Genomic DNA, 23,386 nt, shown 5'->3' on the forward strand with positions numbered 1-23,386 from the left:
AAAGAAATTTGCTAGATTCCCCCATCAACACAGTCAGTGTTGACAGGGAAATCCCTCCCGCAGATGTTTCCCACCTGTCAGAATACAATGATCACTGTTGGCAGCTATAGCCACTGGCAGTGATCGCACGAGGAAAACCCAACAGGCTGATTGTACTATAATAAATCAATGTATCTTTAGTATAACCAGCCTGCCCACAGACAGATCGTAATTCGGCTGGCTCCTGCTGAACTGGTGACCGGCCTAACTGCAGTATCCACTGTTTTTTTGTTGTTTTTTTTTTACAATGGGGTCTGATACAGCTATTGTGGATATTATTTATCTCATTGACTACCGGAAGAATATTTATTCTTGCCTACGTCAATCAGTTCGATTTCCAATTACGTTTGGTTGCTATAAACAAGAAAAAAAACATACGTCATGGACACCATGATAAATAAGATGTGTATATAGAAAACTACTACTGTTCACATTTAGCATAATCTTAATGTTAACAGTGGATTTTATATCATTGTTTATTACAATTGCATACACCTTAGACCTCATGCACATGGACGTTTTAAAAAATGTGCTGTAAAGCTAGGTCCGACGCCTGGAAAAATGGACGTTAAAAACTCGATTTTTACCGCGTTTTGCATTAGCGTTTGAGCGTTTTTTAGCGTTAGCGGTAAGTAGCGTTTTTAAAGAAACACACATCTCTCAGCTATATGCACTCCCTTTGGAGCAAAAGCTCCTAACGGCTCTAACGCCGTGCTACGGACTGCACTGGTCCTGGTTTTTTTTTACAGCTTAAAAACGCCTATGCCATTTGCAGCTCAAAAACGCCTAGGTGGGCATGAAGCCATAGACTAACATAGACAGGCGTTTTTAAGCTGTAAAAAAATGTCCGTGTGCATGAGGCGTTATGTTTCACAAATGTTTCTAAATTTACTTCTAAATATTTATAACTTTTTTTTTTTTTCAGGTGTTCGTGATCAAAGTAGTCAGAGAAAGTCCAAATGAAACTACACATATTCAGAGGTCCTTTGAGGAGTTTCAGGAGTTACATAACAAGCTGAGGCTTATTTTCCCATCATCACAGATTCCCAGGTAAGTTTCATACAAGGACATTGAATGTTAGGTTTGCAAATTGGCACTTTAGTGTCTTGTGCTGTTTTTTTTGTCACTGTACAAAAATGATGGTTCACACTAGTGCGATGACAGACATCGCATGTGATTTGCTGTGCAGATCACATGCGATATCTGTGCAATGCAATTTCATCCATACAAATTGGCTGAAATCGCATCACATTCACACCAAAATGGTGCAGGACCCTTTTTTTGGTCCGCACTGAAATCGGATTGCATGGGTGTTCCCACCTATGCGATCCATTTCCTGCACCATTTTATAGTTCACACTGCACTCTGCAAACCAATCTGGGGTTGTCATTAACTTTACATTGACACCCCCAGCGGTTCGCAGATCTCCGTGTGAACCACTGTGTGATTCAGGTACGATGTGGGAACCCGCACTGGATTCTCAGGGTTCTAGTATCGCACCATTGTGAAACGAGCCTAAAGGTACACGAGGTGACACTTTTAAGCCAGACTAGGAGACAATCTCATCTGTAGGAGGCCCCTACTTGTCCTGCTGCTGTTATCTGGGAGAACATGAAACAAACAATTGAATGAGTTGTCTTTGTTCACTTGCTTTTTGCTCCTGTTATCTGAAAGTAGTAAAATCCATGTGTATCTAATTACTACTGTGTGTCTGTAGTGGTTTAAAGCAGGGCTCAAATTTCAAGTCCTTAGCTACTATCCAGGCCCTAAAGTGATTGTAAAGTCTATTTTTTTTAAAATAAAAGTAACAAACATGTTATACTTACCTGCTTTGTTGCAGTGGATTTGCACAGAGCAGCCTGGATCCTCCTCTTCTTAGGTGCCTTGTCTGTGCTCCTGGCCCCTCCCTCCTGTTGAGTGCCCCCACAGCAAGCAGCTTGCTAAGGGGGCACCCGAGCCGAGCTGCAACTGTGTGTCCATTCAGACACTAAGCTGTGGTTCGTCCCCACCCCTCTCTCTCCTAATTAGCTAACTGACTGACAGCAGCGGGAGCCAATGGCGTTGTTGCTGTGCCAAACAGGAGGGAGAGTCCCGGACCGCCGAGACACTCTTTGACATCACTGGTCAGAGATAGGGCTCAGGCAAGTATTAGGGGGGCTGAGGGGGGCTGCTGCACACAGAAGGCTTTTTATCTTAACGGCTTCTGGACCAGCCGCCGCAGTTATACTGCGGCAGGTTGGCCCCCCTGCGCGAAACCACGTAGCTATACGTTGGCTCGTGGGGTCCGGATAGCAGGCGCGTGTGCCCGCTGCACACGGGGGTGCCGATGTTCGTGGCCAACGATCGCGATGACCGCTGGCCACGAGCGATCGTGACCAGGAGAGACAGATCAGGGACAAGTGTGTGTGAACACACACTTCCTTGTTCTGATAGGAGTGACAGATTGTGTGTTCCTATTAGCTAGGAACCACGATCCGTCACTTCCTCTAGTTAGTCCCCTCCCCCTTCAGTTAGAATCACCTCCCAGGCAACACAGTTAACCCCTTCACCTCCCCCTATTGTTAACCCCTTCACTGCCAGTGACATTTTTACAGTAATCAATGCATTTTTAATGGCACTGATCGCTGTATTAATGCCAGTGGTTCCAACCATTCAATCGCTCGGGAGCTGCAATTCTCATGTATTACATTAATACAAAAAGGAAAATGGGAAAAAATTAGAATTGCGCTACCCATAAAATTCTAAACTAGAATCAAACAGTAACATATGAACCACCTATTGTTCAAATGTTGTAAAAGAATCCTGTGTATAACGTGACAATAAATAAAAAATGTGACGAGTGTCAAAATGGATGTAAGTCCACAATAAAACTAATCAATGATAACCAAAAAAAAAAAAATTATTAGTAAGTCCATAAATGATGAATTAATGAAAATGAACATCAATAATAGTGAAATAACACATAAAAAGTCCATAAGTGCACAAAATAAATTAATTGAAAATTAAAAAATCAAAACATTGTGATCAAATAAAAATACACAAGTGCAATGTGAGAAAAAAGTCCATAAAAATGTGAACAAGCCGTCCTCAAACTCTGAGCAGGAAACTGTGTTGAATCCACCACCAAATCAGCAGGAATGCACTCTTACCAGATCACCATGATCCCCCATAACAGAGGATCAAGGAATGCATGTAATGAATCACAACCTGGCTCCAAAAGACAGCAGGCGCAATTACGGATTCTGGGCAACCACCTGATGGCCAATCAGACCACCACATGGATAGCGTGGTGCATAAAAAATATAAACGCTCCATATAGTGTAAAACCTTATGATTATTCATTGTTTAAAAGAAAGTAGTACACTTACAATGTTGCAGTTAAAAAAAGAGCCTGAAGTCTGATGCACCGGCCGGAGCACAAGCAGATAACCCGTCCTTCTGGGTAAATGAATGGAGCACGAGGTGACGTCAGCGCGTCACTCTGCTCTACGCGTTGCGTCGTCCAGGGGCACGGGCGGCGCACTGCGTCACCTCTACTTATACAGGAAATAGCGCACCAAGCCTCGTTCTGAGCCACCACCGACATGCGCAGTAGTGCAAATTAATATCCATCGCGCTGTCGGAGTCTAACAAGACCCTCTGCATACGAACACCAAAAATAGCTCAAAACAGAACCTTGGTCATCTAAAAGTTAGTCCGCGACCGAGCCAAAATGGCTCGGACATAAGACATTCTAAAATTGGAAATATAATCAAAATGGGTATGGGATAATGTCATAACACACATACACACACCAGAAATCCAATGTGTGTGAAGGTGACAGACTCAGCACTGCGGCAGAGCGACACCCAGTGGACAGTATGAAAATTGTCCAACCCACACAAATGGACCAAAGTAACCAGGTTACTTAATAAAATAAGGAGTGAGTTAATAGAAATACATATAATTTGTAAAAAACAAAAAATATATTCAACTGGAATAACAACAGGTTAAAAGCCTGAATTCATCTACTATGGATAATAAGTCCATGAGGTGTGAGGGCTCAAAACGAAAGTCAATAATACAATTCATAAAACAATATATATATACACTTATATAATATATATATATATATATATATATATATATATATATATATATATATAACGGATGGTGCATACAGATTATATGTCTAACGACCAGAGGTACCCGTCTATTTCGGTAAGACGGTTGATCACAGCCATAGTTGTATAAGATGAAGAAATGACAGCATGGAAACTGCAGACAAAACATAAATGCAGATATCGAAAACAAAAATGCAAATTAAGAGTTATTGATAAATGCATTAACATTGGTATCTACATTTAAGCCAAAAGGTACATAAGTTTTGAGTCAGTATATCCAAGCTATTTCTTGTTTGGAGACCTCCCTAACCAATGAGCTGCCTCTCCAATGGGGCTTGTACTTGTCTATCCCCATATAGAGTGTATTGGAGGGGTCCCTATGATGCACCTCATCATAATGTCTGGAAACTGAATGGTTCTTAAAGCCCTTTCTGATGTTGCTAATGTGTTCGTTCAGTCTTACCTGGAGAGCCCTTTTGGTCCTCCCCAAGTATTGCAACCCACAGGGGCATTGGATGAGGTAGACCACACCCTCAGATGAACAAGTGATAAAAGGTTCTACTTCAAAAGCCAGAGAGGTGCTGGTGGACACAAATTTACAGATCTTTCTATTCTTACAACTATTTAGGGAGCAGACTTGACATTTCCTGCACCGATAGTAACCCGTGAAGTTTTGAAAGAAACATCTGTTCGTTTTCGACGGATCCTGAACACTGGGAGCAATTCTGTTCCCAAGTGAGGATGCCCCTTGAATACTATCTGCGGTTTATCCGGTAATATTTTCTGTAAAACCTGATCATTGCCTAATAGATGCCAGTGCTTCTGGATCAATTTCTTAATACTCCGGTGTTGCACCGAAAACGTAATAAATGACAGGGACATTTTATCTTCCATCACCTGGCGTGGTTTGTCTGCCAAAAGTGGCGATCGTCCATATCCCTTACCATCTTCACAGTTTGGGACAACATTTGCAGATCATAGCCCTTTTCTATAAATCTGGTGGAGAGGACAGCTGCCTGATTGTCAAAAACCTCAAATTCAGTGAAGTTGCGCCTCAAACGCGTAAATTGGCCATAAGGGACAGCTCTAAGCCAGGGTTCATAATGGCAACTGTCTGAAGAGATGTAAAATAGCTTAAAATAAGTAGACTGATGAATCTCTCCTCTTTAACTGTGATTGTCAGGTCCAAGAAATTAATTTCCTCCAAACTCGCTTCAAAGTTAAATTTGATGCTCCTATTGTTTTCATTGATTGCCATAAAGTCCAGCAGATCTGACTCACTGCCATCCCATAGGAGGAGGACGTCATCGATATATCTAGCCCATAAGACCACCTCTGGTCTATTTTGGGCATCAATGACGTCCCCCTCCCACTTGGCCATAAATAAATTGGCCATGCTCGGGGCATACTTAGCCCCCATAGCCACAAAAATGTGTCAAAATTGTCCTATGTGTCCGCCATAATGTCACATTCACGATAAAAAAAAAAAATCGCAGATCGCCGCCATTACTAGTAAAAAAAAAAAAAAAATAGTAATAAAAATGCTATAAATCTATCCCCTATTTTGTAGACGCTATAACTTTTGCGCAAACCAATCAACCAAATTTTGCGATTTTTTTTTTTTTTTTTTCTCCTTTTACCAAAAATATGTAGAAGAATACATATCGGCCTAAACTGAGAAAAAATTGCTTTTTTGAAAACAAAATGGGATATTTATTATAGCAAAAAGTACAAAATATTGTGGTTTTTTTCAAAATTGTCGCTCTTTTTTGTTTATAGCGCAAAAAACAAAAACCACAGAGGCAATCAAATACCACCAAAAGAGAGCTCTATTTGTGGGAAAAAAAGGACGTAAATTTTGTTTGGGTACAACGTCGCACGACCGCGCAATTGTCAGTTAAAGCGACGCAGTTCCGAATCAAAAAAACGCTCTGGTCAGGAAGGGGGTAAGTTCTTCCGGGGGTGAAGTGGTTAATGCATAGAGATGCATTAACCACTTCAATACCAGGCACTTTCCCCCCTTTCTGCCCAAGCCAATTTTCAGCTTTCAGCACTTTCGCTTTTTAAATGACAATTGCGCGGTCATGCTACACTGTACCCAAACAAAGTTTATATCATTTTGTTTCCACAAATAGAGCTTTTTGGTGGTATTTGATCACCTCTGGGGTTTTTATTTTGAAAAAAACATTTTTTTTTTCTTCATTTCTGTTATAAAATTTTGTAATTAAGTACATTTTCTCCTTCACTGATGAGCACTGATAGGCAGCACTGATGGGCATTAATAGGTGGCACTGATAAGCGACACTGATGGGCACTGAAAGTCTGCACTGATGGGTACTTATGGGTGACACTGATAGGCACTGATGTCTACTGATGGGTGGCACTGAATGCTTATGGGTGGCACTGATGGGCATCACTGATAAGCAGGCACTGGCAGGCATTAGTGATGGGCACTGATTGGCATCCCTGATGGCCATGGGTGGCATACCTGGTGGGCATCCCTGGTGGTCCTTCACTGATAATCAATCACCACAGATCCCCCTCTGTCAGGAGAGCAGCCGATTGGCTCTCCTCTACTCGCGTTTCTCAAATGCGATAGAGGAACAGCCGATACACAGCTTTTCCTGTTTTGATTGGACACGTGGTAAAGAGCCTCTGTTTCTTCAGTAGCAAGTGCCATGACAGAAGTATTACTAAGGCTTAATATTGTGAAGGAGGGTTTTAATTAAAGTTTGAAATGTAAACTGGTGATCGCAAATGTGGAAATGCTCTGTGGGTTTTTTTTTTGTTTTTTTTTTTTAGGTGTTGAAATAGTTTTAGCCCAGGTTCACACTATGCCGGGCTGCGGATCGCACAGGAGCACTGTGCATCCCTGTTCCCCGTTTCAGGGACGAATCCAGGCCGATTCTATGCCTGAATTCAGCCCTGAAACGGAGCCAAAGACTCAGGGCGGCTGTGCGCTCCGCAGCCACCCTGGAGATATGTGAACCGGCTCCATAGGGAGCCAGTCACATTCTCCTACTATGTGAATTAGATGCGGAGAAACGCACATCTAACTCGCATAGGTGTGAACCCGGGCTTAGGGTGGGGAAAATCCTGAGAAATGTATTATTTGTTTGTGAGTTTTTCTTTTTTGTTGTATAATGAAAAATTACTAAAAAATATTTGATTGAGAAAAAAAAAAAAAAAAAGGGTTACTCACCACCAGTTGCCCCACCCAACCCATACCCTGCTTTGTGCCTAATTCTGCCCCTAAACACGCCCTCATAAATTATCTCATGAAATGACACTGTTAAATCTTTTATTCACAATTAAGTTACAAAAATTAATATTAACAACAAATTTATCAGTGCCCATCAGTGCAGCCTCATCCTTGCACATGAATGCAGCCTATCATTGCAGCAGCAGCATCAGTGCCCCCTCATCAGTGCCCATCAATGCAATCTGATCAGTGCCCATCAATTCAGCCTCACCAGTGCCCATCAGCGCAGCCTCACCAGGGCCCATTAATGCAGCCTTATCAGTGCCCATCAATTCACATCAGTGCAGCCTCACCAGTGCCCATTAATGCAGCCTCATTAGTGCAGCCTCACCAGTGCCCATCAATGAAGCCTCACCAGTGCCCATCAATGAAGCCTCACCAGTGCCCATCAATGCAGACTCACCAGTGCCCATCAATGCAGACTCACCAGTGCCCATCAGCACAGCTTCCGTGCCCATCAGTGCCCATGAATGCAGCCTGATCAGTGCCCATCAGAGCAGCCTCACTAGTGCTCATCAATGCAGCCTCACCAGTGCCCATCAGTGCAGCCTCACCAGTGCCCATCAATGCAGCCTCACCAGTACTCATCAGCACAGCCTCATCAGTGCCCATAAATGCCCATCAATGCAGCCTCACCGGTGCCCATCAATGCGGTGTGATCAGTACCCATAAATGCAGCCTGATCGGTGCCCATCATTGCAGCCTCACCAGTGCCCATAAATGCCCATCATTGTAGCCTCACCAGTGCCCATCATTGCCAATCAATGCATTCTCACCAGTGCCCATCAATGAAAGCTCTGTGTTGTTGGAAGTTCTGGTGCACAAGGAGAACTATGATCTAATTGGTATTGCTGAATCTTGGCTTAATTCTTCTCATGACTGGGCTATTAATATTCCTGGCTATGCTCTCTTTCGGAAAGACAGGATAAAGCGGGAGGTGTGGTGGTGTCTGTCTCTATGTGAGAAGTGATCTCAAAGCAAGTGTAGAAAAAGGACCTAGTTGATGGAGAGTGTGATGAGTCTGAAGCATTATGGGTGGAACTGTACATGGGTGCGCATACTCCAAAGGTTGTCATTGGAGTTTGTTATAGACCTCCCAGTGTTAGGAGGTAGAGACTAATCTCCTTGCACAGATGGAAAGGGCTGCAAGGGCTGGAACAGTGATAATAATGCGGGATTTTAAATACCCGGAAATTGACTGGAGTAATGGCACTGCAGGGACAGTTAAAGGGCAAAAATTTATAAACCTGGTTTATATGGTCTAGTTTATTGAGGCCCCGACTAGGAATGACGCTCTGCTGGACCTCTCAAACCATGTAGAGCTTATTACCAATATTCGTATAAAAGAGCATCTGGGTAGCAGTGCCCATAACATGATTTCATTTAATGTTAGCTGCAAGGAACAAATACATACTGGTAAGATAAAAACACCTAAAGTGGTTGTAAACCCTTTTTAACAACTTTATGCTACAGGTAAGCCTATATTAAGGCTCACCTGTAGCTACCCAGGATCTCTCCTAAATCTGCACGGTTTAGGTCCCCTGCATGTGCCGACGTCATCGGCACATGTGCACTGGGGCAAACTGAAGCAATGGCACCTATGTGCCGTTGCTTCAGTCTGCGTGCTGTTACCGGCGGCTCCCGCGCGCATGCCAATCAGGCCAATCACAGCACCGGAGCCGCCATACCCGGAAGTAACTCCGGGACAACATATCGGCGGCCGGAGGGGGAGACGGGGACCGCTGCGGGGGGGCTTCGATCTGTGGTAAGTAATACATAATGAGCTAGTATGCTATTCATACTAGCTAATTATGCCTTTGTCTTGCAGGGTGTTAAATAGTTTTTTTCACGAGGGTTTACTTCCTCTTTAACTTTAAGAGAGCAAATTTTCCAAGGATGAGGGCTGCTCTCCAGGACTTAGACTGGGAGGGAATATTGGCATTAATGAACAGAAATGGAAATTCTTCAAAGTGACTGTATGTAAACTCACTGCAAAGTATATTCCCATGGGCAATACGTTTAAAAGGCTAAAAATCAAACCTATGTGGCTCCCCACCACAGTTAAAATGGCTATAAAAAATAAAAAAAAAGGAGCTTTTAAAAAATATAAAAATGATGGAACGCCACCATCATCTTTTAAATGTTACAAAGAATATAACAGAATATGTAAAAAGGAAATCAAGGATGCAAAAATTCAAAATGAATGACAGATTGCAAAAGATAGTAGGACGAACCACAAAAAAAATTTCAAATTTATTAACAGTAAAAAGGTCAGATCTGAGCATGTAGGCCCTTTACAAAATAATCTAGAGTGGGTTACTGGGGACAAAGCGAAGGCAAATGTATTAAATACTTTCTTCAGCTCTGTGTATACAAAGGAGCATGGGGGAGCTCATGTCCATAATAGGGGTGGTATTGACACAGCCCCAAATGATCCTCAATGGCTCAAAAGGGATATGGTCCAGAAATATTTAGACAGAATAAAGGTGGATAAAGCACCTGGACCAGATAGCATCCACCCACGGATCCTAAAATAATTGAGCTCTGTCATCTCAAGGCCATTGTTTCTAATTTTTAGGGACTTGTTAATAACTGGAATGGTACCACTGGATTGGCGCAGGACCAATGTAGTGCCCATATTTAAAAGGGATCAAAGTCTACCAAGTAACTATAGACCTGTTAGTTTAACTTCTAAAGTCGGGAAGATACTGGATACTGAGTTTAATAAAAGACCACATAGACGAGTTCTTGTTGGAAGAAAATACTTTAAGCAGTAGACAGCAATGGATTCATGAAAGACAGAAGTTGTCAGACTAACCTGATTTCTTTTTATGAGGAGGTAAGTAAAACCTTGGACAGAGGGGAGGCTGTGGACGTATACCTGGACTTGTAAAAGTGTTTTGACACAGTTGTTCCCCACACACAGCTCACGTGTAAGGTAAAGTCTATATACTTGGAAAGATCCATTTGTAAATGGATAGAACACTGGCTAAAAGACAGAATTCAGAGAGTAGGGGTTAATGACTCGTACTCTGAATGGTTTAAGGTTATCAGTGGTGTACCCCAAGGTTCAGTGCTGGGACCCTTACTTTTTAATATCTTTATAAATGATATAGGGTCTGGGATTAAAAGTAAAATTTCAGTCTTTGCAGATGACACTATGCTATGCAGTGGAATAACGTCCTTACAGGATGTCTCCAATTTACAAGTTGACCTCAATGTCTAATTGGGCAACTAAGTGGCAACTGAGGTTTAATGTTGATAAATGTAAAGTTATGCACTTGGGGGCTAAGAATATGCATTAGAGGTCGACCAATATGGGTTTTTCTCTGGCCGATGCTGATATTTAAAAATCGTGGTGGCCGATGGCCGATATATGATGCCGAGTTTTTTGGGCCGATATGTTAGGCTGATTTTTTTTTTTTTTCCCTTCATCTCATAAAATCTAACAGTTAGACCCCTTTCACACTGGGGCGTTTTTCAGGCGCTTTTGGGCTAAAAATAGTGCCTGTAAAGTGCCTGCAAAACGGCTCCTCTGCAGTCTCAAGTGCTTTCACACTGAGGTGATGCGCTGGCAGGATGTTAAAAAAAAAAAAAAAAGTCCTGCAAGTAGCATCTTTGGAGCAGGGCATACCGCTGCTCCACCACTCCTGCCCATTGAAATGAATGCGCACCGCTGCCGAAGCGCCTGCAAAGCGTTTCGGCAGCGGCGCATTTAACCCCTTCCTCGGCCGCTAGCTGGGTTATAAGTGCCCCGCTAGCAGCCGAATGGCGCCGCTAAAATGATGATAAAGCGCCGCTAAAACTAACAGCGTTTTACTGTCAACTCATGCCCGCTCCAGTGTGAAAGCAACCTTAAGTAATAAGTGATACAGAAATTTTTTTACATTTAAACATTTATTAAACAAAACAAACCTCCAATCAGTACACTTGTATGTATAATTTAGATTAAAAATAAAACTATATCTTAAATATTAAATACACAAAAACAGGTAATCAAAACTTTTGGACGAAAAAAATGGGCTAACTTTACTGCTTAGTCTTTTTTTTAATTCATTAGTGTATTTTTTTTTAAAAATTGCGTTTAAAAGACCGCTGCGCAAATACTGTGTGACATAAAAATAGTCGCCTCGGGTGTGGAGAGGCGACTCTTTGTACATCTTGCCGCATGTATGCGTTCCTTGATCATCCGATCGAGGGCGAATACTGCTGTGCAAAATGTAAGCACATTGTTTCCCTGGAAGCCCAGGTTCTGAATCTGGGGAAGCAACTGTCAGCACTGAGAAGTCCCTCCATACTAAAGGTGAGCCAGGAACGTACACGGCAGGTGCCGGCAGGGGCCAGCACAGAGGCGGGTGGAGACAAAGAGGTGCCGGCACTAGCAAAGAGTAGATGGGTGACAGTCAGGAGGGGTAGAGGGGGAAGTGCCAGGGAGGCCGATCCAGGACTGGAGCATCCCAATAAGTACGCTCCATTGAGTGACATTGGTGTAACCAGTCAGGGACCAGCACTGCTGCAGTTGAGGGACTCTCCTAGCTGCCAGGGGAAGAACTCCTCCAGTGAGAGTGGGGGGGCAGCAAAGGGAAAGGAAAGACAGATTCTGGTGGTAGGGGACTCAATTCTTAGAAGGACAGAGAAGGCAATCTGTAACCAAGACCTGAAGCGCCGAACAGTATGTTGTCTACCGGGCGCTCGGGTTCGGCACATCACGGATCTTGTGGACAGATTACTGGGAGGGGCTGGGGAAGACCCGGCTGTCATGGTGCACGTTGGCACCAATGACAAAGTCAGAGGCAGATGGAGTGTCCTAAAGAACGATTTTAGGGACTTAGGAGCTAAGTTGAGGAAAAGGACCTCCAAGGTAGTGTTCTCAGGAATACTACCGGTACATCGAGCCACACCAGAGAGGCAGAGGGAGATTAGGGAAGTAAACAAGTGGCTGAAGAGCTGGTGTAGTAAGGAGGGGTTTGGGTTCCTGGAGGACTGGGCCGACTTCTCAGTCGGTAACCGGTACTATAGAAGGGACGGACTGCACCTAAATGAGGAGGGTGCAGATCTGCTGGGAATGAAGATGGCCAAAAAGTTAGAGGGGTTTTTAAACTAGGCGATGGGGGGGAGGGTCCAGAGACAGTGATAGCCAGCGCGGAAGATACTCCAGAGGGTAGTATTGGGGGCATTAGTGGTAGGTTAACCAAAGCACAAAAACGCAAGGTGAGTATAGTAGCAAGTCCAAGTTGCAATCTTGAAACACCCAATACGAGGACAATATGCGACCGGTCTAAACTATGTGGCATGTTCACCAATGCCAGGAGCCTGGCGGACAAGATGGGTGAACTAGAGATACTGTTGTACAAGGAGGATTTGGATTTTGTGGGAATTTCAGAGACCTGGTTCAACAGCTCTCATGATTGGCTGGCAAACATTCAAGGGTATACCCTATACTGCAAGGATAGAGAGGGTAAAAAAGGGGGAGGGGTATGCCTATATATCAAGAATAATGTACAAGTGAATGTGAGAGATGAGGGAGGAGGTGGAATCTTTATGGGTAGAGCTCCAAAGGGATGAAGCTAAGGGGAAAATAATACTGGGAGTATGCTATAGGCCCCCTAACCTGAGGGAGGAAGTGAAGACGGATCTCCTATCACAAATTGGATTAGCAGCAAGGATGGGACGTGTTATCATAATGGGGGATTTTAATTATCCAGACATAGACTGGGCGGAGGGAACCGCGCATTCATTTAAGGCTCGCCAGTTCCTTAATGTCTTGCAGGACAATTTTATGGGTCAGATGGTAGACGCACCAACTAGAAATAAAACATTACTAGATCTACTGATTACCAACAATACAGACCTGATAACAGATGTGGAAATACGGGGCAATTTAGGTAACAGCGATCACAGGTCAATTAGTTTCAGTATAAATCACACAAATATGAGACATGAAGGGAACACAAAGACACTGAATTTCAAAAGAGCCAACTTCCCTAAACTACAAACCTGGCTAAAAGGCATAAATTGGGATAAAATATTAGGAACAAAGAATACAGAGGAGAGATGGGTTTGCTTTAAGAGCATATTAAATAAGGGCATTAGCCAATGTATCCCATTGGGTAATAAATTTAAAAGAGCGAACAAACATCCTGGATGGCTTAACTCCAATGTAAAAATGCATATAAAAGCAAAGGAGAAGGCCTTCAAAAAATACAAGGTTGAGGGATCATCCACAGCATTCAGAATTTATAAAGAATGCAATAAGAAATGTAAGGGTGCAATTAGGATGGCTAAGATAGAACATGAAAGACACATAGCGGAGGAGAGCAAAAAAAATCCCAAGAAATTCTTTAAGTATGTAAACAGTAAAAAAGGGAGGACAGACCATATTGGCCCCATAAAGAATGAGGAAGGACATCTGGTTACAAAGGATGGGGAGATGGCAGAGGTATTGAATGTATTCTTCTCCTCAGTCTTCACGAGTGAATCGGGGGGCTTCAGTAACCAAAACTGCAGTGTTTATCCTCATGACACAACACAGGAAGCACCTACATGGTTAACAGAGGACGGAATTAAAATTAGACTTGAGAAACTTAACATTAATAAATCACTGGGACCAGATGGCTTGCATCCGAGGGTACTTAGGGAACTCAGTCAGGTGATTGCCAGACCATTGTTCCTAATTTTTACAGACAGTCTATTGACTGGAATGGTACCAGCTGATTGGAGAAAAGCCAATGTAGCACCAATATTTAAAAAGGGCCCAAAAAACATCCCTGGGAATTACAGACCAGTTAGCCTAACATCAATAGTATGTAAACTCTTGGAGGGGATGATAAGGGACTATATACAAGATTTTAGTAATAAGAATGATATCATTAGCAGTAATCAGCATGGATTCATGAAGAATCGTTCTTGCCAAACCAATCTATTAACCTTCTATGAGGAGGTGAGTTGCCATCTAGATAAAGGAAGGCCCGTAGACGTGGTGTATCTGGATTTTGCAAAAGCATTTGACACAGTTCCCCATAAACGTTTACTGTACAAAATAAGGTGCGTTGGCATGGACCATAGGGTGAGTACATGGATTGAAAACTGGCTACAAGGGCGTGTTCAGAGGGTGGTGATAAATGGGGAGTACTCAGAATGGTCAGGGGTGGGTAGTGGGGTCCCCCAGGGTTCTGTGCTTGACCAATCCTATTTAATTTGTTCATAAACGACCTGGAGGATGGGATAAACAGTTCCATCTCTGTATTTGCAGACGATACTAAGCTAAGCAGGGCAATAACTTCTCCGCAGGATGTGGAAATCTTGCAAAAAGACCTGAACAAATTAATGGGGTGGGCGACTACATGGCAAATGAGGTTCAATGTAGAAAAATGTAAAATAATGCATTTGGGTGTCAAAAATATGAATGCAATCTATACACTGGGGGGAGAACCTCTGGGGGAATCTAGGATGGAAAAGGACTTGGGGGTCCTAGTGGATGATAGGCTCAGCAATGGCATGCAATGCCAAGCTGCTGCTAATAAAGCAAACAGAATATTGGCATGCATTAAAAGGGGGATCAACTGCAGAGATAAAACGATAATTCTCCCGCTCTACAAGACTCTGGTCCGCCCGCACCTGGAGTATGCTGTCCAGTTCTGGGCACCAGTCCTCAGGAGGGACGTACTGGAAATGGAGCGAGTACAAAGAAGGGCAACAAAGCTAATAAAGGGTCTGGAGGATCTTAGTTATGAGGAAAGGTTGCGAGCACTGAACTTATTCTCTCTGGAGAAGAGACGCTTGAGAGGGGATATGATTTCAATTTACAAATACTGTACTGGTGACCCCACAATAGGGATAAAACTTTTTCGCAGAAGAGAGTTTAATAAGACTCGTGGCCACTCATTACAATTAGAAGAAAAGAGGTTTAACCTTAAACTACGTAGAGGGTTCTTTACTGTAAGAGCGGCAAGGATGTGGAATTCCCTTCCACAGGCGGTGGTCTCAGCGGGGAGCATTGATAGCTTCAAGAAACTATTAGATAATCACCTGAATGACCGCAATATACAGGGATATGTAATGTAATACTGACACATAATCACACACATAGGTTGGACTTGATGGACTTGTGTCTTTTTTCAACCTCACCTACTATGTAACTATGTAACTATGTAACAACAGCTATTTTATTCCCTGGGGTCTCTGCTAAAAAAAAAAATATATATATATATATATATATATATATATATATATATATATATATATATATATATATATATATATATATATATATATATATATATATATATAAATAATGTTTGGGGGCTTGAAGTGATTTTCAAGCAGAAAAACGTGTTGCATCCTTCCAAAAAAGACTCATGGCTGTATTAGATCAAAAGGGTGCTTCTACTAAATACTGAGCAAAGGGTCTGAATACTTTCCGTCCCCACTGTGTGTGTATATATATATATATATATATATATATATATATATATATATATATATATATATAATCCTGTGTGTGTATGTATATATATATATATATATATATATATATATATATATATATATTTATTTATTATGAGGGGAAGAGGAGCGAGCGCCGCCAAAATAGACCGAGCCAAGTGTACTGTGTACTAGGCTCGGCTTCGCTCGCAGTTACACCCAGTCCCGCCTCCTAGCCTTTACGTCCCACCATTGGACCGGTGTTGTGTCCATCATAGGAGATGGGCCAAGGGACGGGACGGGGCGGGACTGCAAGAGGAGCCGAATACACAGGATATCCGGCTCTGTGTATCTTAGCGGCACTAAAATTTAGAAGCCCATCATGCTGCAATTTTGGGCAAGGCTGCAGACGGACACTGGGTAAGGCTGCAGACGGACACTGGGGAAGGCTGCAGACGGACACTGGGGAAGGCTGCAGACGGACACTGGGGAAGGCTGCAGACGGACACTGGGGAAGGCTGCAGACGGACACTGGGGAAGGCTGCAGACGGACACTGGGGAAGGCTGCAGACGGACACTGGGGAAGGCTGCAGACGGACACTGGGGAAGGCTGCAGACGGACACTGGACACTGATAAGGCTGCATGGATGGGCATTTCACATTTAATTTTTTTTCCTTAATCTTCCCTCCAAAAAGTTTTTTCATTAAACTTCCCTCCTAAACTTGGGGTGCATGTTATACGCCGATAAATACAGTATCTCACAAAAGTAAGTACACCCCTCACATTTTTGTAAATATTTTATTATATCTTTTTATGTGACAACACTGAAGAAATGACACTTTGCTACAATGTAAAGTAGTGAGTGTACAGCTTGTATAACAGTGTACATTTGCTGTCCCCTCAAAATAAATCAACACACAGCTATTAATCTCTAAACCGCTGGCAACAAAAGTGAGTACACCCCTAACTGAAAATGTCCAAATTGGGCCCAAAGTGTCAATATTTTGTGTGGTCACCATTATTTTTCATCTCCTGCCTTAACCCTCTTGGGCATGGAGTTCACCAAAGCTTCACAGGTTGCCACTGGAGTCCTCTTCCACTCCTCCATGACAACATCACGGAGCTGGTGGATGTTAGAGACATTGCGCGCCTCCACCTTCCGTTTGAGGATGCCCCACAGATGCTCAGTAGGGTTTAGATCTGGAGACATGCTTGGCCAGTCCATCACCTTTACCCTCAGCTTCTTTAGTAAGGCAGTGGTCATCTTGGAGGTGTGTTTGGGGTCATTATGTCTCTGATAGGAGGGAATCATGTTCTGCTTCAGTATGTCACATTACATGTTGGCATTCATGGTTCCCTCAATGAACTGTAGCTCCCCAGTGCCAGCAGCACTCATGCAGCCCCAGACCATGACACTCCCATCACCATGCTTGACAGTAGGCAAGACACACTTGTCTTTGTACTCCTCACCTGGTTGCCGCCACACATGCTTGGCACCATCTGAACCAAATAAGTTTATCTTAATCTCATCAGACCACAGGACATGGTTCCATTAATCCATGTCTTTAGTCTGCTTGTCTTCAGCAAACTGTTTGCGGGCTTTCTTGTGCATCACCTTTAGAAAAGGCTGCCTTCTGGGACAACAGCCATGCAGACCAATTTAATGCAATGTGAAGAGTATGGTCTGAGCACTGACAGGCTGACCCCCCACCCCTTCAGCCTCTGCAGCAATGCTGGCAGCACTCATACGTCTATTTCCCAAAGACAACCTCTGGATATGAAGCTGAGCACGTGCACTCAACTTCTTTGGTCGACCATGGCTAGGCCTATTCTGAGTGGAACCTGTCCTGTTAAACCACTGTATTGTCTTGGCCACAGTGCTGCAGCTCAGTTTCAGGGTCTTGGCAATCTTCTTATAGCCTTGGCCATCTTTATGTAGAGCAACAATTCTTTTTTTTCAGATCCTTAGAGAGTTATTTGCCATAAGGTGCCATGTTGAACTTCAGGTGACCAGTATGAGAGAGTGAGAGCGAGAGCGATAACACCAAATTTAACACACCTGCTCCCCATTCACAAGTGCTACCTTGTAACACTAATGAGTCACATGACACTGGGGAGGGAAAATGGCTAATTGGGCCCAATTTGGATATTTTTACTTAGGGGTGTACTCACTTTTGTTGCCAGTGGTTTAGACATTAATGGCTGTGTGTTGAGTTATTTTAAGGGGACAGCAAATTGACACTGTTATACAAGTTGTACACTCACTACTTTACATTGTAGCAAAGTGTCATTTCTTCAGTGTTGTCACATGAAAAGATAAAATAAAATATTTAGAAAAATGTGAGGGGTGTACTCACTTTTGTGAGATACTGTATATATTTGCAAAAAATACATTCATCTTTTTCATTATTATATATAGATCTATTGAGTTGGCCCACCCTTTGCAGCTATTTCAGCATCAACTCTTCTGGAAAGACTGCCCACAAGATTTAGGAGTGTGCCTAGGGGAATGTTTGACCATTCTTTCAAAAGTGCATTTGTGAGGTCAGACACTGACCAACAAGAAGGCGCTGGCTTGCAGTCTCCGCTTGAATCATCCCAAAGCTGTTCTATCGGGTTGAGGTCAGGACTCTGTGCAGGCCAGTCAATTTCCTCCACCCCAAACTTGCTCATCCATGTCTTTATGGACCTTGCTTTGTGCACTGGTGCACAAACATTTTGCAATAGGAAGGGTCCATCCCCAAACTGTTCCCCCAAAGTTGGGAGCATGAAATTGTCCAGAATGTCTTGGTATGCTGATGCCTTAAGAGTTCCCTTTACTGTGGAACTAAGGGGCCAGGCCCACCCCCTGAAAAATAACCCCACACCATAAGCCCCACTCCACCAAATGATTTGGACCAGTGCACAAAGCAAGGTCCATAAAGAATGGATGAGCAAGTTTGGGATGGAGAAATTTGACTGCCCTGCACAGAGGCCTGACCTCAACCTGATAGAACACCTTTGGGATGAATAAGAGTGAAGACTGAGCCAGGCCTTTTCGTCAAACATCAGTGCCTAACCTCACAAATACACTTCTGGAAGAATGGTCGAACATTCCCATAGACACACTCATAAACGTCGTGAACAGCCCTCCCAGAAGAGTTGAAGCTATTATAGCTAAAAAGGGTCAGCCAACTCAATATTGAACCCTGCTGACTAAAGCTGGCCATACACCTATAGATTATCTGCAGATTTTCTATGGTTAGATGGAAAAAGTGCAACAGATTTCTCCATGTTCGCTAAACTGTGTGGATGGAGGAATCTCCCACTTTTTCCATCTAACCATAGAAAATCTGCAGATAATCTATAGGTGTATTGCCAGCTTAAGACTGGGAGGCCATCAAAGTTAATGTGCGCGTAATGCCAGACGTCCCAGTACTTTTGGTAATATAGTGTGTGTATCTATCTATCTACACACACATATAAATAGTTGTGCTCATAAGTTTACATATCCTGGCAGAATTTATGATTTTTTGGTCAAAAGATTACATACCCCAGTTTTTAATACCGTTTATTGCCCCCTTTAACATCAATGACAGCTTGAAGTCTTTTGTGGTATTTGTAGATGAGGCTCTTTATCATCTCAGATGGTAAAGCTGCCCATTCCTCTTGGCAAAAAGCCTCCTGTTCCTTTAAATTCTTTGCCTGTCTTGCATGAACTGCATGTTTGAGATCTCCCCAGAGTGGCTTAATGATATTGAGGTCAGGAGATGGAGATGGACACTCCAGAACCTTCACTTTATTCTGCTGTAGCCAATTACAGGTCGACTTGGCCTTGTGTTTTCGATCATTGTCATGTTGGAATGTCCAAGTACGTCCCATGCGCAGCTCCCTGGCTGATGAATGCAAATGTTCCTTCAGTATTTTTTGATAACATACTGCATTCATAATGTCATCAATTTTGATCAAATTTCCTGTGCCTTTGTAGCTCACACATCTCCAAAACATCAGCGATCCACCTCCGTGTTTCACAGTAAGAATATTGAACCTTTTCATCATAGGCCTTGTACCTTTTCATCATAGGCCTTGTTGACTCCTCTCCAAATGTAGCATTTATGGTAGTGGCCAAAAAGCTCAATTTTGGTCTCATCGCTCCAAATGACTTTGTGCCAGAAGGTTTGAGGCTTGTCTCTGTGCTGTTTGGCGTATTGTAAGCGGGATACTTTGTGGCATTTGCATAGTAATGGCTTTCTTCTGGCTACTCAACCATGCAGCCCATCTTTCTTCAAGTTCCTCCTTATTGTGCATCTTGAAACAGCGACACCACGTTTTCAGAGAGTCCTGTATTTCACCTAAAGTTATTTGTGTGTTTTCCTTTGCATCTGAAATGATTTTCCTGGCAGTTGTGGCTGAAATTTTAGTTGATCTACCTGACCATGAGTTGATTTCAACAGAATCCCTCATTTTCCACTTCTTGATTAGAGTTTGAACACTGCTGATTGACTTTCTCAAATCCTTGGATATCTTTTTATATCCCTTTCCTTTTTTATACAGTTCAACTACCTTTTCCCCACAGATCCTTTGACAATTCTTTTGCTTTCCCCATGACTCAGAATCCAGAAATGTCAGTGCAGCACTGGATGAAAGATGCAAGGGTCTGTCAGGAGTCCACAAACTCATTGTCCTTTTATACACACACACTAATTACAAGCAAACAGATCACAGGTGAGGATGGTTACCTTTAATAAGCCATTCAAACCCCTTTGTGTCAACTTGTGTGCATGTTATCAAGCCAAAATCACCAGGGTATGTAAACTTTTGATCAGGGTAATTTGGGTAGTTTCTGTTGTGATTATGATTTAAAAAAGGTAAACACAGTTGGTTGATAATAAATGGCTTCAGCCAAACACTAACCATTAATATTCTCTGAAAAATGGGCAAGAAGATGCGCATGCGCGGAGGCTAGCGCGACGGACATGCCGGGCTAGAGCTCAGCCCCGTGAGGGGAAAAAAGTGCAATATAAAGGCAGCCCACGTATACAGAAACGGTAAAAAGCGTGATAATATCCACCCTAGAGGTGAGGGGGACATTATTTAAACATAATGGTGCTGGGAGGTGCCCGGAACAAAACCAAACTTAGCCCTTATAGTGGCACCCAGGCAAGGCATACTGTGAAAAAGGCGCCGGTCTCCTCAGGTATTTTTACCTCAGACAGACTCAAACCAAAGCAGCCAAAAGCTATCTCCTCAGGGGACTCTGATTCTGAACCTGATTTAAATATGTTAAATTCCTCACAACAAGACTCTGCTATTCCTTCTAACATCTTGAAGCAATTTGAAAAAATGTTACATAAAGCATTGCAGCAAACATCAGAGCAAATTACTAGTAATCTTACTATTGAGATTACAGAACTGGGGAGACGTACTGGAGCTGAAAGCTGAAGACATTGAAAATTCTACACAGGATGCTTTCTCTGAAATAGATGTACTTAAAGAGGAAATTATCACTTTACAGAACAGAATGGAAGATTATGAGAATCGCTCCAGAAGATCGAATCTGTGCTTCAGAGGCATACCAGAATCAATCACAGATCTGCAATCAACAATCACTGCGTTATGCCAAGAGCTACAACCTGGCATACCTGTGAAAAGGCTTGAAATGGACAGAATACATAGGGCAATTATGCCCAAAAAAGCTGATGGCCCTCCAAGGGATATAGCAAAATTTCATTTTTATCGATCAAAAGAGCAACTTCTAGAAGCGGCTAAAGGAAAGAACAATCTAACCTTTCAGGGTCATAGTTAACAGCTATTCGCAGATTTATCCTAGTTAACAATATCAAAGAGGCGTGCAATGAAACCTCAATTGTCGGAACTCCAACGTCATGCCATCAAGTATTAATGGGGCTTCCCATTCACCCTAAAATTCACCCACCATGGGACCAGATTCTCATGTAAAATCCCTGAAGAACTCCAACATGTACTTCAAGACCTCAATTTGATTGAGGGAACACCTACAGCCTCCACTTCATGTAGGAGATCAGCTTCTGCCTCCCCCATCCGGAAAACATCTCATTCTGAGACAAAAAATGGCAATCATCATACACACAAAAGAGGACGATTTGCATCCTCACAACAAGAATAAGATGACGCCATGGACTAAGAAATTATCCTTACGTAATGCATCTGATTCTGCTGAGACGTCACCTAGTGGGAGAACCATATTGTAAATGAATTACTGAATACTCTCCCTAAACTAAAACTTAATACTTCCTCTAGCTCCCTAGTGAACAGCTGAACATACAAGAAGATTTAGAATATCTAATGTACTAAATCATACCTTATTGGTATAAGTTTATAATTAAATAACAAAATCTTTACTTTGAATTTATGTTCCCTTTTTAGGTATTTTATAGAAATATGGTTGAGTAAATGATAAGATAATTTCCTCCTTATCTGAACACCTAATTGGTCCCTAATACACGGTGGACTGATTAAAATAATATATACTTTTTTTTAATATATATTTTTTATTACTATTTTTATTTTTTTTTCTCAAACTGAAAATGTAAAACAGCCACCAATGATGGAAAATCTTCCTTCAACGAATGCTTATTCTAATTTTTCACAAATTTAAAATGTAGTTTTTAGACAGTTTTAACACCACAGTCTAGTCTATATTTCTGCTGTCACCCCAAAAAAAGAAAGACTAGACTTTCTATCTTTTTTCTTTTTGATGGATGAACATTCAAGTTTGTTCCCCATTTTCTTGTATTCCTTTATTCATATTCCTTTTTTTTTTTTTTTCTCTTCGCTCTATATTTACTAAGGATACATACCCTTCAAATTTACATTCGACCTTACCAAATTACTGGAATTCGGGCTCATAATTTTATATATTTGTGATACATTTTTTTTTTCTTTTTAAGGCGGATTCCCCAAGCACGAAATTCACATGTGCCTCACCATGCTTTCCTTGGATTCCCATAGTAATATATGGGGATCGGATGAAGGCCTCCTATCTTCTGTTGGGGGGGTTTTTGACCCCAACTTGGGTACTTTTCGAATTTCCTTACATTTGTACTATATTCAAATGCTTTATAATTTCTATTGTTTCTTTTTCCCCTCTTTAAGTTAATCCACTCTGGATCTGGCTATCTATCACTTTCTTTCGAGTCCACGCAGGTTAGGCCGAATAGTCGTTGCACCAAGACAACTGGTAACCATAGCTTCTTGTTGCAGTTGCCATGGCTCCTTTAAATATTTTATCTCTAAATGTCCAAGGTCTCAATGTGCCTCAGAAACGTGTAAAAGCCATCCGGTCATTCCAGTCTAAAAAAAAGCACACGTATGTCTACAAGAGACTCACTTTAACCCGACTTCAGCTCACAAATTTTTTAGTACTTCATATCCCCAAGTTTACACAGCTTCGGCGCTCACTAAAAAACGTGGTACTCTCATTGCATTTCATCGTTCCACTCCATTCACTTTACATTCAGGAATCAAGGACCCAGAGGGTCGATACTTTATTCTAACGGGATACATTATGGACACAGCTTTAACTGTGGTCTCATACTA

General features: G+C 42.3%; 1 protein-coding gene across 4 annotated transcripts in view; it reads left to right on the plus strand.

Annotated features, from left to right (window-relative positions):
* PIK3C2B (phosphatidylinositol-4-phosphate 3-kinase catalytic subunit type 2 beta) overlaps positions 1 to 23,386 on the plus strand; it is a 1,217,858-nt gene that overhangs the window by 1,061,303 nt on the left and 133,169 nt on the right. For all 4 annotated transcript variants that reach the window (XM_073615832.1, XM_073615830.1, XM_073615833.1 and 1 more), the window contains one exon: positions 965 to 1,089. In XM_073615832.1, coding sequence (XP_073471933.1) covers positions 965 to 1,089 — 125 coding nt within the window. The remainder of the gene's footprint in view (positions 1 to 964; positions 1,090 to 23,386) is intronic.

Source organism: Aquarana catesbeiana, linkage group LG02 (genome assembly GCF_042186555.1).
Source record: "Aquarana catesbeiana isolate 2022-GZ linkage group LG02, ASM4218655v1, whole genome shotgun sequence".
NCBI classification, from domain to species: Eukaryota; Metazoa; Chordata; class Amphibia; order Anura; family Ranidae; genus Aquarana; species Aquarana catesbeiana.